Source organism: Aspergillus multicolor, assembly GCF_047715735.1.
Source record: "Aspergillus multicolor strain CBS 133.54 unplaced genomic scaffold BDW74scaffold_46, whole genome shotgun sequence".
NCBI lineage: Eukaryota > Fungi > Ascomycota > Eurotiomycetes > Eurotiales > Aspergillaceae > Aspergillus > Aspergillus multicolor.
The window spans coordinates 178,450-193,962 of NW_027395997.1; the positions used below are offsets into that span (position 1 = coordinate 178,450).

General features: G+C 51.3%; 5 protein-coding genes across 5 annotated transcripts; 2 read left to right on the forward strand and 3 right to left on the reverse strand.

Annotated features, from left to right (window-relative positions):
• The first annotated feature begins 184 nt into the window (after positions 1–184).
• On the forward strand, positions 185–5,274 carry BDW74DRAFT_108638 (TRAPPII-specific subunit TRS120). The gene is made up of 3 exons (XM_073721719.1): positions 185–555; positions 646–1,634; positions 1,689–5,274. Exons 1-3 carry the CDS (start codon positions 390–392, stop codon positions 4,971–4,973), a joined length of 4,440 nt encoding a protein of 1,479 aa, XP_073578436.1. The 5' UTR covers positions 185–389; the 3' UTR covers positions 4,974–5,274.
• On the reverse strand, positions 5,275–6,839 carry BDW74DRAFT_108635 (SDR family oxidoreductase). Its single transcript, XM_073721718.1, has 2 exons — positions 6,617–6,839; positions 5,275–6,550 (listed from the first exon to the last, which is right to left on the reverse strand). Exons 1-2 carry the CDS (start codon positions 6,770–6,772, stop codon positions 5,576–5,578), a joined length of 1,131 nt encoding a protein of 376 aa, XP_073578437.1. The 5' UTR covers positions 6,773–6,839; the 3' UTR covers positions 5,275–5,575.
• Positions 6,840–6,954: 115 nt separating this feature from the next.
• On the reverse strand, positions 6,955–9,120 carry BDW74DRAFT_163181 (Sec1 family protein). Its single transcript, XM_073726069.1, has 3 exons — positions 8,917–9,120; positions 7,824–8,849; positions 6,955–7,769 (listed from the first exon to the last, which is right to left on the reverse strand). The coding sequence occupies exons 1-3, from the start codon at positions 9,031–9,033 to the stop codon at positions 7,131–7,133; spliced, it is 1,782 nt and encodes a 593-aa protein (XP_073578438.1). The 5' UTR covers positions 9,034–9,120; the 3' UTR covers positions 6,955–7,130.
• A 93-nt stretch (positions 9,121–9,213) lies between these two features.
• Positions 9,214–11,585, forward strand: BDW74DRAFT_163183 (lysophospholipid acyltransferase). The gene is made up of 4 exons (XM_073726070.1): positions 9,214–9,355; positions 9,451–9,495; positions 9,570–10,688; positions 10,744–11,585. The coding sequence occupies exons 1-4, from the start codon at positions 9,334–9,336 to the stop codon at positions 11,226–11,228; spliced, it is 1,671 nt and encodes a 556-aa protein (XP_073578439.1). The 5' UTR covers positions 9,214–9,333; the 3' UTR covers positions 11,229–11,585.
• Positions 11,586–12,032: 447 nt separating this feature from the next.
• BDW74DRAFT_108663 (putative serine-rich protein) lies at positions 12,033–14,780 on the reverse strand. The gene is made up of 3 exons (XM_073721720.1): positions 12,492–14,780; positions 12,236–12,432; positions 12,033–12,188 (listed from the first exon to the last, which is right to left on the reverse strand). Exons 1-3 carry the CDS (start codon positions 14,359–14,361, stop codon positions 12,150–12,152), a joined length of 2,106 nt encoding a protein of 701 aa, XP_073578440.1. The 5' UTR covers positions 14,362–14,780; the 3' UTR covers positions 12,033–12,149.
• Positions 14,781–15,513: the final 733 nt, after the last annotated feature.

Consider the following 15,513-nt stretch of genomic DNA (forward strand, 5'->3'; position numbering starts at 1 on the left):
GCTCGAAACTCCTGCTTATCGGAAAGCGGCTTATCAGCTTATCGCGGGCGGTGTACGCGGCGGTGCCTGGCCGGGAGCCCCAGCGGGCACGGGGGCGCTCCGCAGGCGGTCACGGGTCCAGGCGTCGAACAGGGCCGGAGGAACAGCTGGTGCTAAATAAATTATTTGGAGTAGATATACTCCTACAGTAGCTCAGAACTACTTTTTGTTGCTGCCGTGCACCGGCGGTCAAGGTGACCAAGGCACTGCTGACAACAACCGCGAGCCCCAGACACTACTCCGTACTCCGAGTCCTCGCCCGGTGCGGCTCGCATGATCCCTAGGGTACTGGTGTTCGCCCGTCTGGAAGCAGTCCCGTGCCTCCGCATCGTCTCCATTCAGATGTCACGATGGGCGTTGATCCTCTCTCACCCATTGCGCCGGCGCGCTTAAGAGCATTGATCCTGCCCGTCGGCCAGATCAAGCGGTCTCGATTTCTCAGTTTCGCCGCGAGATTGCAAGCCGAGAATGTCGTGCGCTTGGGCGACATTAGCCCCGATGCGCGGCCTAATCGAAGTGAGTGGTAGATGGAAGGATGAGTTGTTGACATTGCATATTGTTGGGAAGTTGCAACGGAGCACGTCACTAATTAGCGTTCAACAATAGACATGTTCTCCCCGCTAGCATTTCCCACGGGCATCATATTATACGACCTTTCGTTTTCCATGCCTCCCATCTCGCACCTTGAACTGTATCCCTTCGAAATCTTCAGGGAGCCACTGGTGGTTCTTGCAATAGCTGATGGGACGGAGCTCACCAGCGGTATAACTCAGAATGGTTCTAAAGCTGGTATAGACAAGTCACCGAAGCCAGAGGGACTAAATCAACTTCAGCAGGACCTCGAGCTATTGAAGGAGAAGAATCCCAGGGCGCTCGTACATCAGCTTTTGATATTCGACTACGCCGGGGTTGAAAAAGTCTCCAATGGCCCAAACAACATTCTATGGATTCCACACCCGCAGGCCTCTAAGGCTACGACGATGAAGACTGTATTGTGTGATATCACGTCTCTTGTCTTGTCTGAGATGGACGAATTTGCCAAAACAATTCAGAGTATTCCAACTATTGAGTCGCCAAAAGCCTCCTCATGGGGGCCGCATCGGGGGCCAGATTTGCGGCGGCGCCCAACAGACAAGCTGTTCCATAGGATGACAATGCCTGCACAACTTCCCGCAAATTCAAATTCCACCCCTGAAACCCCTCAAGGCTCTAGCCAAAGCTCTCCGGCACCTGAGGATCATGAAACACCAACAACTTTTGATGAGATCACTCGGTCCATACAGCTGTCTAGTCGCTCCAGCACCGCCTTAGGCAAACCGGGTTCTTTACCATCATCTAAAGAACATAGTAGGGACCGCATGTCAGTGAGCGGCTTCAGCGCAACAGATCGAACCAAAAATCGTATAAAGGGCCGCTCAGGTGTGGTAATAGGAACTCTTTTTCTTCAGTCTGGGCGGTGGCCGGATGCTTTAAAGGAACTCGTTGAAGCCGCGTCGAACGCTAGAGCTAGCAGCGACTATGTGTGGCATGCCAAAGCGCTCGAGTCAATTCTCCTCTGTTTACTCATGTTTGCTTGGGCGGGCATGGACTTTCAGGTTTGTTATAGCCTTTACTGCACATGCTTGGTTGCTAAACCCTTCCAATCATAGGTTCCGCCAATCTGCTATCCTGTTGCCGACAAGTCTTCCAAGGCTTCAGCAGCAATTCCCTTTGATTCAACGACAGGCCAGTCGGCGGGAAACCGAATTATTTCTCTCCAGAATCTCTCGAATCTTCTGCCGGACCTGGCAAATAATATCTTGCACCTGTATAACCGTGCGGCTAATATTACGGATGAGCCTCTTCCACAGCTTGTCTTTTCTGAGACTGTTATTCGTCTGTCAAGGTTATTAGTAGCCACACGCATCCGCGACGGGGCGCTGGACGACATTGCTCTGAAGCACATTGTAATGAATGAACCGCTACAGCAGCTGATCCGTCCCGAGCGGCCGCGTGGACTGACGATACTTCGAAAAAACGAGATTGCAAACTTTCTGTTCCGTGCGTTGCCGCTTTCTGCTGGCTCAGATTTGCCGGCGACAGACGCTATACCCATTCTTATTGGCGTTGTGTCTGTCTTAAATACGCTTGACCTTCCACGAAAAAAGGCTTTTGTCTTAAGAGAGCTTCTGTCTATCCTAGTCCCGGCCCTAGTAACAGCTCGCAAAATTGGAGCTGCAGAAGTTGGCATCCATCCTGCAGCAGGCTTGTCCTCTCTCAGTGACACTGCTTTTGATATCAATGCCCTTGACGTGGGTCCAGGGAATATGGACCGCAGCATGCGCTCACTCCTGGCTACTATAGGAGACGTCTATGGCGTACAGTCTTCGTCTTGGATTGAGATGGGGAATGGAAGGCCTGAGAATGCCACCGATCCCCACACTTCCGGGTATGACTCGATAACAGCAATCACTGAACGGGCTTTCCGGCACGTCATCTTGGACCGTTACGGCGACTTGAATCTTAAGATTGATGTTCTCAAAATGTGCATCAACTCGTGTGAAGCACTCCCCGATTTCGGTGGTGTCCTGCGATTCACCGTTGAGCTTCTCCAAACCATTCGCGGCGATCTTATGCTCTCTAGATCCTCCTACACTGCGCCTTGCTTGCAACCTGATGAACAGAACCGTCTACTGAACAATATCAAACGTACCGTTGGTGCTGCCAACCGGCTTGGCGTGGCAGGTCTGGAGGCCGAGTATTGGGATGATTTCTTGGTACGCGGCGTTGAGCTGTTGTCTTTATCTGACCTTAAGAGGCCCGTTCGGCGATCTAAATCGGAGCTTGACGCTGTGACTTCAACCAGCGAAAAATCCACCAAGGATCCATTTCTATACAATCCCTTCTCCAAAGCAGCGGGCAAGGCTTCGGAGCTGCTCATGGTTGCTGGGGAACCTGCGGCTTTTCAAGTCACTCTTCAGAACCCTTATGAATTTGAAGTTGAAATTGAACGGATACGCCTTGAAAGCGAGGGTGCGGCTCTGGATGCTGTGGCGGAATGGATATTGCTTCCACCACTGTGTCTTCAGGGCATCACAGTGTATGGGGTAGCACAAGAAGAGGGCTCATTGAAAGTAACCGGTTGTTCTGTGAAGGTTCGACATTGCAGAGAGCGAAACTTTCCCATCTTCCAAAACTTCTGGAAGCCCGACATAGAAGCCAAATTTAAACGAACCGGGTTGGCAGCCAAGAAACCTTCGGTCGAGCGTCCTCTATCCTGGAGTTCAACATTCTCCAAGGATGGAAAAGCATCTACAAAGAAAGGACCTGACACATCCTCTTGTGAGGTGAAGGTTATTCGGTCGCAGCCATCGCTTGTTATAGAGTCCCTGTCGTTGTCCCAGTCTGCTATCATGGTTCTCGAAGGGGAGAGGTCGTCCTTCAGCATCACGCTGCGCAACGCGTCGTCTTGCGACCTTGATTTCATCCTATTTACATCCCAAGACTCGACAACCAAGCAAATACAGACGGCGCTAAGCAACAAGGACTTGTTGCCGGTCGAAGTGTATGAACTGGCGTTGAAGCTCTCAAGGCCAGCTTTGCAATGGCGCAGAGAAGGGTTGAACCCGAATGACTATTCCATCCCAGCAGGGCAATGCGCTACCTTTATCATTGATGTCGCCGGTAACCCTGGACTGCAAGAGGCCACTGTGCAGATTGATTATTCCAGCATCGGAGTCTCTTACGAGGCATTGCCTGATATCTTCTATACGAGACAATTGTTCATTCCGCTTACTGCAACGGTGAATGCGAGCTTGGAAGTAGCCCGCTGCAATATATTGCCCTTCAGTAGCGATTTCGCATGGTCGAACGAACCAAAAGCTGGCATCAATCCTCCTCTCCTCAGCACGGTTCCTGAATCGCCCGACTCTGCCAGCAGCGACCACTTCGCTACCGTACTTTTGAACCTAGCGCAGGGTACATATGGCTCGGACCACTGCATACTTCTCCTTGACCTTCGAAATGCATGGCCGAATCCGCTATCAGTGGCTTTACATGTCTCGGAAGAGCCTCAGGAGCCAACCTCTGGTGCTGCCACGAGTATTGACGGGGCCGGCCAATATTCGCTTCATGAAGTTCTCCAACCAGGACAAATATCTCGGTTTGTTCTCGTTCTACCTCGTGTTTACGTACAGAACCCTCACGCCTCGATACCTTCTCTGAAGACTGGGTCAAAGAGGCAGTTCGTTGTCAGCGCGCATAAGCTTACATTCGATGCCGAAGCGGCGGCACGAGAGGCTTTCTGGTATCGTGAAGAGCTTCTCAAAAGGGTCAGCGGATCATGGAAGGAAGCTTTGGGTGGCCGTGAAGGAATGCTTGACTTGAGGAATATGCGCTTCACTGCCCGCATGGTCGATGCATTCCGACTTGAGGACGTGGAAACGAGTTTCTCCTTGAAACCTTCGTTTCCCGGAGACGACACGTGCGGCAGCATCATCCGAACAGGGAAGTCGAAGTACAAAGTCGGAACAGACGAAATGCTGGACCTTTCCGTTACCGTCCACAACCGCTCTTCCAGACCAATTCAACCGCTTCTCCGACTCCAGCCCAGCCTCCGTAACCAACCAAGCAACGTTGCGCTAGATCTTCCCAGACGCCTCGCGTGGACAGGCATGCTGCAGCAGGTCCTCCCGGTGCTTAACAGCGGCGAGAGCACCAGTGCCACTGTCGGCGTTACGGTCCTCTGCCGAGGGGAGTACGAATTCGGCGCCACAATCGAAGAACTACGACTGCTACGTCCATCCTTGGAGGCCGACGCGAAGACCACGGATGATTCGTCCACCTCCAACCCCTCTGACGAAGGATTCATCACGGATACCTTTGGCGTGGACATGGCCAAGAAACGGCGGATCTGGCATGCCCGCGAAACGTGTGTTATGACTGCTCATGATTAACGGCCAGATACATAGACGGCGAGCGTTTTTCTACGATTTGACTGAATCTAGTGCGCTGTTGCCCCGAGACGGGGACTCGGCGGCGATGATGCTTATCGATAAATCCAAACAATATATGTGCACTTGTGTCAAGCTTGCTGGTCTCACGAGCAATTGGTGTTTGAGGATGAAGATATGGAAATGCTTGGTCTGGTGGGATGTTTTGAGTCCCTCGATCTTACTTTGATTGCTTGTCTATGCTATATAGATAGATCTAGTTGGTTGATACCAATTCCTGTACATACCCTGGTGGGCCAAATGTGTCTATATAATACATGGTATTGACATCTGAACCCATCTGAACCCTTACGCTATTCTCTTTCATCGCAAATGCTAGAATAGCGTGCTGCTAGTGGGCGAATTTAAGCCAACCCAACTGCCATACCTATACCGGACGAGCAGTTTAGATGGTTTTGACGGGCAGCGTTATTGCTGGGAGCTCACTCGCACGAGGGTGTGTGGAACGACCAGGGGGGCTTACTGTGGAGCATGGAGTTCTAAGCAAGGCAGGCTGCCTTCTAGCCCGAGCCCATCCTCAAAGAAGACTCAGATCCGCCATCGAATCATGCTCTTCCTTCCTCGTCATGCTCCTGCATGTTCGGCGTAGGCCTATCCTTTCCTTGTGGCCCAGAGCCTGCTGGCTGATCCATAGACGGGAAACTAAGATATTTCCAGTCCTCAATCTCCTCGATGATGCACTTGAGACGATCACGAATACTCTCTACTGCATAGGTCCCCAGAATAAGCCTTAGCGGTGGATAAGAGCAATGACCCAACTGCCAAACCAGATGCGCGGCCTTGACCGCACTTGCCGGCTGTTTATCACCTAGCCACATGAGCATCCGCTTTGCATGGGCTGCGGGCGACGTAGGTGTATTATATGGGTCGCTAGGAGGCTTCACAAGGAAATGACCGTACAAAGGTAACGGAGAAGAGAGGTTATGCACGCTGTCAGTGCTAGGAAATGGTTCTGCGGAGACAAGATCTCCCACGTCATCGCGGCGCATATGACCCGGCTCGACGAGAGTAGTCTTGATATTGAAGCTATCAACTTCGTAGAGCATACTCTCCATAAGCCCCTCAACAGCATACTTGGAAGCACAGTAAGGCCCCAACCCCGGCACACCGAGCGCGCCAGAGGTAGAGCTGAAAATGAGATATCGGCCTGAGCGGCGTTCCCGGAAATGAGGCAGCGATAACTGGATCATATTGAGTGTCCCTGTGAAGTTCGTCTCGAATTGGTCGCGGATGTCGTATTCGTCTTGGTCCTCGCAGGCGCCGATGACGCCGTATCCGGCGCAGTTTGCGATGATGTCAATGCGGCCGAAGCGCTCGATTGTGCGGTCTATAACTTGCTGAACTGTTTCACGGGCGCGCACGTCGCAGAGGAGGCCGAGGCAGTTTTCGTGCTCTTCTTCGAGCTTCTTCATTGCTTGCGGGCTGGTTTCGAATGTGCGACCGACTGCTGCGACAAGGTCATCGCGCGAAAGAGCCGTCTTCACAAGGGACCGACCCATATGACCAGTTGCACCAAAAATCTATAGCGGGGTAAGTGAGCGAGTCAGCATATGTGCGCTTGAAATATTGGAGGGTTGATGCTGTACCAGCCAGACAAGCGGCTTCGGCGGGTTCTGCGGGCCTGGGGGGTCAGTCGTCGAGGGGAGCTGGAGCTTCGGCTCACGGTTGTTGGCTGCCGCAGAGGGCGACAGGGCTGTTGCCGCCCTCGGCGGAGAGTTGTGAAGCTCCATGAAGTCAAGCATGTGGAGAGAGCGTGCAGTTCCTGAGACGTTGACTCGGGTCAAGAGCCCCTCGCTGCTTATCTCCGGCTCATCTCCGCATTAAGAAAATCCGGGGCCTCGGCATCTTCACTTCAGTAACTCCCTCTTCACGATTGCTCTAAGTACAAGTACGACTGCACGAATCTAAAATCACAAGAGCCCGGTCGCCATATTCATGAGGTATTCCATATATATATCTTAATTGAAGAACCAAATACCGCCTCCGGGGTCCGGGGCCTTTGCCTTTTGGATATACATAACGCTACGCAAAATGCAGCCATCAGAACGCCGTGCGCCGCAAAGAGCACATAGTACTGGGTGTAAAAACACAGTTGGGTATCTACCGTCCGATGTCTCTCCGAAGCCGTCCAGCGGCGGTGGAGGGCGCAGGTTCCGGCCATCCGCTCACAGCATCATCGACTTCCTCAAGGAAACTCTTACTGTTGTGAACAGACGTGCTGGCTAAAACTACCCGTATACCCGGTGAGCTGGCGTTGACCTGAGTTACCATCTTTGCCTCTTCGTAAGTTGTTCCACCAACCATGAAGATAATGATATCTTGTGGCTTGTCTCGGATGTGACCGCCACCTTCAAGGAATGGATACTGGAGCTCCTTGAGTCTGCCCTTGATCAGATTCTGCAGAGTCGCTTCCAATCGCGGCGAATGCTGCGTATAGACATTCTCAACGCCTTTCAAGCCTTTGAATCTGTCGCGTGCACCGGAGAATAGCGACGTGGATTCAAAGAGATCAGAGAAGCCGCCGGCGATAGGCGGGGCCTGCAAAGAGTGATGGTACGCGAGTAGTTTTGGTATAATGTTGACCCGGTGCGAAGGCACATTACCTGCCGTCACGAGCAAATCAAGGAGGACCGGAAGAGCATTTGACGGCTGCTTTTCGTATCTAATCGCATATAAAGCCACCAGGCGCAGCTTATTTTCGGGAGGTACCGTGGGTACTTGAATGATCCTTTGCAGATTCTAGGATGTGTTAGTTTAATATTAGGGCCATATCGAATAGTAAGTCTGACATACCTTCAGGTCGCTGTTATGGTTGTCGTTGCAAGCTAAACTTTGTTCTAGTTCACTCACATCAAGCAGAGTCTCCTCCCCTACTCGCCTACTAAGTTCCCCGACCAGCGTGACGTGTTTGCTCACATTGCCTGAAAGTTTGCGGAACTCGGGATAGTCTTCCACGAAGCGCTTCATATCGGCAATAGACTCAATGTTCATCGTGTTCTTAGTCTTCACTTGATATTGTTCCACGTACTCTTTGATATTCTGCCCGAGGTCTCCAAAATTCTGAAACATATTCTTTTTGAAAAATGGGTCTTGGTCCTGAGAAAGAACAATTTCTCGCAACTCCGGACGGATTTCTGGCACGTCGCTGAGGTTAACTCGTCCATTATGGATGCCCATCAACTCATGTACCATAGCCTGGTACGTCCATTGTGTTAGAAGCGGCGTTATGGGATCATCGCGACGGTCGAGGATAAGTAGAATTGGGGGTGTGTCGGTTTTGCGAAAGTTGAAAAGCTGCTCCTCCTGCGTTAACTGATAGCGAACCTCGGTGGCTAACTTTTTGGCCAAGAGGCTATTTTTTTCATAACGAATGAGCGGGTTCTTCTTGAGAGAAAGTAACGTCGCAATCACCCCCTCCGTTGTTCGCTGCAGCGCATCCGCGTTCCATACATCCGGGGAGTTGGCCCAGAGCCGCTGGTTTGGATAACCTAGATTCAAAGAACATAGGTCCGGATTGATCACAAGAAAGTCGGCGAAATGTTCCTGGACGACCCGCACCACTTCGTGTACATCGGCTTCGGCCAGGCGTTCGAGGGACGATTTACGAATAATGTTGCTTAGATAGATGTAATATTCGCCGTACTTGGGTTCGCGGAGCTCGTCGATAAGAAGCTGTATGGATGTCGCAGAGGGCCGTACGAAGCAAAGGCACCGTAGATGTCTCATCCGCTCTCGAGCAGCGTTATCGAGTCGGTCGATGAGGTATACTTCGTGGTTCAGCAGGGCAGATTGAGTGATCGCGGTGGAAACGATTGGCACCTATCGGAAGTACCTGTTAGCACCCAGCTTGCCGCGACTGACATTAGAGAATTTGCGAGTGTCCCACTGTCTCACTGTCAAGTAATAGTATCTTCATCTTCGATGTGGAGGAGCCGGACGTTGATGGATCACCCGCGGTGACCATCTTGGAGATGTAGCCGGACACCGCGGCGACGACGTCCATGGCGGCTGGTAATGTTAGCAAGAAGAATAGAGAACAAAAAGCGTAGCTTGACAAGAACCCCGCGGAATCATGTGAAGAGGGTGAAACTCTGTCCGTTCCTGAGGAGGGAAATGATGGCGGCCTCCGAGTGGAGACCTGATGATCGGCCCTGTGATTCCGTCATGCTTTCTCAACCCTCAACAACAACTTCGAACCTCAACGTCTTCCCTCCTTTCCTATCCTCCAGACATCACTGTCTTCCTTTTAATCGACTACTCCATGTTGCCCTTCTTATAGTTTACTCCCACCCGGGCACTCACCATGTTTCCAGGCGTTGACACTTGTATGTCACTTCTTTTTTTTTTTTTTTTTTACCCTATTTCATCAAGTCGAAGCTTTAGATTGAGCCCAACTAACATTGTCCTTGCTTCTCTTTAGTGTTCAGTTATCCTGCTGAGATAACTGGAGCTTCTGTTGATGAACGTACGTTCTCCCTGACGCTCCTTTTCGTTTTATCCTGTTTGGTCGGTTCAGCTAACAGCGAGGCACTTCTATAGTAAAACTTATAGCCTCCTTCCTCCTTTCGTACCCATTGGCAGCGCTTTTGAAGAGGATTCCGGACGCTCAGCCGTGGAAGAAAAATGCTTTCAATATTGCAGTGTCGCTCTTCTACCTCGTCGGACTGTTTGATTTGTGGGATGGATTGCGGACCCTCCTCTATAGCTCCGCGGGCATCTATGCTATCGCCTACTATATAGATGGCTCAATGATGCCCTGGATTGGCTTTATCTTCTTGATGGGCCACATGTCTATCAACCATATCACTCGTCAAATCATGGACAACCCGCAGGCTGTCGACATCACAGGGGCTCAGATGGTCCTTGTGATGAAGCTCTCTGCTTTTTGCTGGAACGTACATGATGGCCGCTTGCCTCAAGACCAGCTGTCGGATCCGCAGAAATATGCTGCAATCACAAACTTTCCATCGGTCCTGGACTACGCGGGCTACGTGTTGTTCTTCCCAGGTCTCTTTGGTGGGCCCGCATTTGACTATGTTGCGTATCGTCGATGGATCGACACCACACTCTTCGAGGTACCGCCAGGCTCTGATCCGTCCAAGGCGCCACTCACCCGAAAAAAGCGCAAGATTCCTCGGAGCGGAACTCCCGCTGCCAAGAAAGCAGTGACTGGTCTGATATGGATCGTGGTTTTCCTGCAACTTGGATCAATCTACAATAAAGACACCCTGCTGGACCCCGCTTTCTTAGATTATTCATTCCCCCGACGAGTCTGGATTGTACATGCCTTAGGATTTGCGACTCGGGCGAAGTACTATGGCGTGTGGACCCTGACCGAAGGTGCCTGTATTCTGTCAGGAATGGGATATAACGGGTTTGATCCCAAGACGGGCAAAGTATTCTGGAACAGACTAGAAAACATCGACCCCTGGAAACTCGAGACCGCTCAGAACTCGCATGCGTACTTGGGCAGCTGGAACAAGAACACCAACCACTGGCTGCGAAACTATGTCTACTTGCGCGTCACTCCCAAGGGGAAGAAGCCCGGGTTTCGGGCGAGTTTGGCGACGTTCACGACTAGCGCGTTTTGGCACGGCTTCTATCCCGGTTATTATTTCTCATTTGTTCTAGGTTCTTTTATCCAGACTGTGGCCAAGAGTAAGTACAAGGTCCATGCCGCATTCTTCTTGCTCGTATTGCTCACGCCGCCTAGATTTCCGACGTTATGTTAGACCGTTCTTCCTCTCTCCAGATGGAAGTACACCTGGCCCTTACAAGCGTTTGTACGACTTTTCCAGCTGGCTTGTTACCCAAGCCATCATGTCTTTCGTTGTTCTGCCGTTCATCTTTCTGACGTTTTCTGCTTCGACGTATGTCTGGCAAACCGTCAACTACTACGGCGTCATTGCCGTCTTTGCCTCTCTCGTCTTCTTCTCTTCGCCAGCTAAGGGCTTTCTTATCAAGAAATCGAGATCCCGCGCCGAGCGTCCCAAGGCCGCACGCTCAACGAGCACGGAAAGCATCCAAGAGCCTACCCTTGGTCTTCCAAATGACGCCATTCAGGAATTCGATGATGCAGTGCAGGAGATCAAATCCGAGATTGAATCCAGACGCAGAAAGGGCAGCGTAGTCACGATGCCTACAGGCGATGAACTCAGGGCTGCTATCGAAAACAAGATTGGCCGCACACTCGGATAAGCAACTGCCATTGCCCCGAGTGCAGTTGTTGATGCCCCAAATTTTATCAGTGCTTTCGGCGCCTTGTCTCCGTCTAAACCCTACCCTTGTCAATCAGTGGATGGCCAGTTACACTGCTTGGCCAAGCCCTCGCATATAGACTATAATATGCTAATTTGAACGACCTAGACTGATGAATTGTTTCTCCCCCGCCAGCCTTATGCTATTCAAACAGTAATTTATGTAAAATCTTTGTTGTTGTATCATCTCATAACATTAATCTGTAGTTTGGTGCTCATTACATAGTTAGAAACTTCAGAAGCTACCAAACGAAGCGCTATGCGTCGAAATAGAATGTATGATTGTATATAACTGTAATATCTGCCACAAAACCAGAGCTAATATCCCAATGTTTGTACATCAAGGCATAAATGGTGTATAAGAAAAGAAGGGCGCCGATGCAAAGACTCCCAGCTGATATAATATAGCCAGTAAAATAGAGCCAACCAGTATAAACGTCCGTATCTGTTGTCGTAAATAAAACCCGCGGTGAAAACGATTACCCTTTACTCCACGATAATGATGACCCCGCCATCGATCAAATCGATCGGAAAAGGGCGAGCAGAAGTAAGAACAACGCCGGGCTGAATGAGTGAAGGGAAATGAAAATAAATATAAAACATTATGTGCATCACGTCGTGCAATCATGTCGAGGATTCCTTTGGACAAGAGGCGAAGAAGTAGTCGAGGGTAAAGAGGAAGATAAAAGGGTGAAGGTCGGAAAGCGAGAACGGAAGAGAGTCCAGGCTGCCCGTGGGGCAGTCACGCTGCGGATTGGGGAGAAAGGATGAACAGGTATGGCCTGTGGTGGAAATTGAAGAGCACCGTGCTGTGTGCAGGGGGCCGATGAACGGCGCGAGGAGTACAGGGGAGATGAACTCCTTATAAGCCCACTGTGGTTCCCACAACAGCCAGTGTGATCTAGAAGTATTAGCCAAGAGCAGTGGACAACGTGTAGCCGGACATACAACGATGGCAATAATCACCAACCCTAGGGGGTTCATCCAACGATTAAGATTTCTCCACCATCGAGCATTCAAGTACCGCTTGCGCTCAAGGTCGTGAAGTCTCATCTTGAGCGTTGCCTCGAGCTCAGGTGCGCTGTTTTCCTCCATTACCATTTCTGGTTTCTTTGGCAGGGGAAGAAAGGAGGCGATAAGCCATGCTGGTTGAAGGGCGGTACGTCAGAATAGGACCTACTTTGTTGGTTGAGGCAATACTTACTGAGGGGGCAAATGAATCCCAAACAAAAGGACCAGACTTGGAGGTTTCGCCGGCCAAGGATTGGTTCAGTCCGAGAATCAAGAGATGGTGCACGCCAAAAGCTTGATTTCGTGGCAACGCCGCGTTTATCAGGAAACAGGTGAGGCGACCAGCTCTGTCGCAATCGGTGAAGGGACGATGCAGTCCTTGATATAGAGGCCTCGGATTTTTTCGCCCAGTGGCTTCGGGGGTCGCGGGCATCTGCAACAGGTTGCGGTTTAACGCTGCTTCGAGTCTCGTTTGTGAAGGTTCTAGCCCGAGTCACAACGCTGGTGAAGCGCTGAATATAACTGGAGTTAGAAGTTGGAGGTCGGACTGGAGCCAGGCGGTTGACTTCCTCCACCAGAGCTAGCGTAGAATTTCCGGCCTCTTCCTCTGCCCTATAATAGAACTTGGCCCACGTGGGAATGGCGGTTGTGACAAGGCTAGAGCTCGTGCCGGGACGCTGGTTGCTCCGCACACTACTGCTTCTGGAGCTTGAAGATTGGCTATGAGGGACACCAGGGTTGGTAGGACGCGGCGGTAAGCTAGCAACGCTGTCCAGAAACTCGTCATCTTCCGACTCGTTCACCATCCATATCGAAGACGAGGTGAGTCTTTGGCGTGTCAGCGCCGCGGGAGGAGGCGTCAGATCCTGTGATACTGTCCTCGAGTTACTGCCCGAGGGGGAGGCAAAACCAGAGTTACCTTCCGCCGACCACCGGGACGTCACGGTGGAAAGGTGAGATCTGAACCGGTCCGATGAGTAATCCACAGTTGGTTCATGTAGGTTATCCTCGGATGAGCCTGCCGAAATTGATGCGTTCTCAACCCTTGATCCAGACGACGAGGGAGCTCTTATAGTTGGATATTGGATAAACAAACCACTATCAACCACAGCTTGCCGTATCTCAGAGCGGGGGCCGCTGCCCGAAGACGATGTGGCGGAACGAGAATGGCTCCTAGCCCTAACACTGGCCTGGTTTGAGATTGACCCCATTGACGGAACCTGATGTGGAGGGTTGGAGTGAAAGGACTGAGAGCCTGAGCGCGAAGGCCCTAGCTCGGACGATGAACCATGTGTCCAAGGTGCGGCGTCTGCATATCGAATGACAGTTCCTAACGAGTTCAACGAGGATACCGAATTCGACCGGGAGCCAGAATCCGGGTTAGATGAGGCACCAATCCGTACGAAATTGAGGCTCGAAGTGTCCAGGGAAACGTAGTTAGGGCTGGATGGCGGTCCTATAGGGATGATGTTGGGACTTGTATTACTAGACGAGGCAATCACTGAACTAGAAGGCTGGCGAGAGACGGAATCAGGAAAAACAGTCTTAATAGTCGGCGCGTTTTGAGGCAGAGTCGATTCTTCATCTGAGTAAGCAGCAGTCGCGGCACTGACTTGTCGAACGCCGACTCGTTCGTGATCGAGCAGCTCCGAGTCCGGGAAAGAAGTTTTGCTTGAGCTGGGATCATCCTCCCACAACTGCGGCGGTGTATTACCAGCATCAAAAGTCGATGAGAGGTCCCAATCACCTATTGAAGGATCAATCAAACTGCTGTCGGCAATGCCACTGATATCCGTAGAATAGGTCCCGGTGGATGTACTTGGTCCTTCGTCAATGTGGAAGCGGGAGTCTGGAACGAACTCATGTCCTTTCCCAGGTCGTGGAGGGAGGATTTGTTCCGGCTTAGTTGGATATGGCGTGGCCGAGTAGACATCCCGTTCCTCCTGCTCTGGGTATCTGTCACTGACGGCTCGCACGGATGCAGGCGGGGAGCACTCGTTGGTATGAGAAGGCGTGCGTTCATGGAGCGCTCTCCGTCGGGGAGAGGAATTGGTCGAACGCATGTTGTCGCAGTGACGATTAATTCATTATCAGGAGATACCTGTGGTAGAAGTATAGGACCGTCGCAGAAATGCAACTCCCAAAGCGGCAAATATATCAAAACAAGGAAGAACAAAAAAGCAGAAAAGAAAGCAAATGCCTCCGCAAGAGTATTATCAATTAGAGGAGATATAACAGGTATCGCATAGAGCGATGCGACGAGAATTGAACGACCGCTCGACCAGTCACGATTCGCAGAAACAACGGACAGCAAGTATAGCTCTCAAACACGATCACCACGTTGCTGCGTGTTTTTGTTGTGGTCGGCGAAAATTCTTGACGCTGAAGTAAGGAATGCCTCGACAGTGACGACACAATTCGACGAGAAAAGAAGAGCAACGGCGCCCAACGGTTATGGGATGAAAAGAGGGTAGATCCGACCGATGGAGCAACAGGTCCAGTAGTAGTGATAGCACTGATCCCTGATACAGCCGGGTAGAATGGAGCAGATGATGCAAATAACGGTACGTAAAAGAGCGTCTAACCGGAGACCTGGGAGCTCCGCTGGGGAACTGTTTCTAAAGGATTGACAAACGACAGAACGACTGGAAGGCTGAGAAAGAGACGGGACGCAATCTGAAACAGCGAAATACCCGCAGTTATCTCTTTAAGAACCTTTCCCCCCCTTCAGCCCTGGATTTTAGTTGCCCAGCGGCGGTGAACAACGCAGGAACTAGACTCGAAAGGGGCCAGGGGCCATGCGTAAGAGTCTGGAGCGCCGTTTGAGTTCGTGCGATTGGCAGCAGGAAGCAGGACAAGGAAAAAGGGAGGCCGTCGAGTCGTCGCTTATTATTTAGGAGGATGCCCGGCTTTCAGTTTAGTAGTAGTGCAGTGGGTTCGAGTTTAATTGCAGCGGTCCCTCTTCGTCATCCGAGGGACCGAGATCGAAGACCGGACGGAGATCGGCCCTTCGAAGAAGTTAAGAACGTTTTTCGAAGACAAAGGTTTTCAGGTTTTCAACAGGACGGCTGACGGAGTCGAGTCAGGATGGGGACCACGATGGGGATTCCGGCATCATCTCGATTGCAGCCGTGCCGGTTATCCCTCCGATAAAATTAAGGACCTGGACGAACTCAAGTTCATTTGGCCTGCGGCGGCTAGTCTAAATCATCTCG

Coding starts and splice junctions, on each gene's coding strand:
- BDW74DRAFT_108638 (XM_073721719.1), top strand. CDS start 390: ATGGGCGTTGATCCTCTCTCACCCATTGCGCCGGCGCGCTTAAGAGCA. Junction 556..645: donor CGATGCGCGGCCTAATCGAA/GTGAGTGGTAGA, acceptor GTTCAACAATAG/ACATGTTCTCCCCGCTAGCA. Junction 1,635..1,688: donor GGGCGGGCATGGACTTTCAG/GTTTGTTATAGC, acceptor TTCCAATCATAG/GTTCCGCCAATCTGCTATCC.
- BDW74DRAFT_108635 (XM_073721718.1), bottom strand. CDS start 6,772: ATGCTTGACTTCATGGAGCTTCACAACTCTCCGCCGAGGGCGGCAACA. Junction 6,551..6,616: donor CGAAGCCGCTTGTCTGGCTG/GTACAGCATCAA, acceptor ACCCCGCTATAG/ATTTTTGGTGCAACTGGTCA.
- BDW74DRAFT_163183 (XM_073726070.1), top strand. CDS start 9,334: ATGTTTCCAGGCGTTGACACTT. Junction 9,356..9,450: donor GTTTCCAGGCGTTGACACTT/GTATGTCACTTC, acceptor GCTTCTCTTTAG/TGTTCAGTTATCCTGCTGAG. Junction 10,689..10,743: donor TATCCAGACTGTGGCCAAGA/GTAAGTACAAGG, acceptor CACGCCGCCTAG/ATTTCCGACGTTATGTTAGA.
- BDW74DRAFT_163181 (XM_073726069.1), bottom strand. CDS start 9,033: ATGGACGTCGTCGCCGCGGTGTCCGGCTACATCTCCAAGATGGTCACC. Junction 8,850..8,916: donor TATTACTTGACAGTGAGACA/GTGGGACACTCG, acceptor TACTTCCGATAG/GTGCCAATCGTTTCCACCGC. Junction 7,770..7,823: donor ACCATAACAGCGACCTGAAG/GTATGTCAGACT, acceptor AACACATCCTAG/AATCTGCAAAGGATCATTCA.
- BDW74DRAFT_108663 (XM_073721720.1), bottom strand. CDS start 14,361: ATGCGTTCGACCAATTCCTCTCCCCGACGGAGAGCGCTCCATGAACGC. Junction 12,433..12,491: donor GGGATTCATTTGCCCCCTCA/GTAAGTATTGCC, acceptor CCCTTCAACCAG/CATGGCTTATCGCCTCCTTT. Junction 12,189..12,235: donor TGGTGATTATTGCCATCGTT/GTATGTCCGGCT, acceptor TAATACTTCTAG/ATCACACTGGCTGTTGTGGG.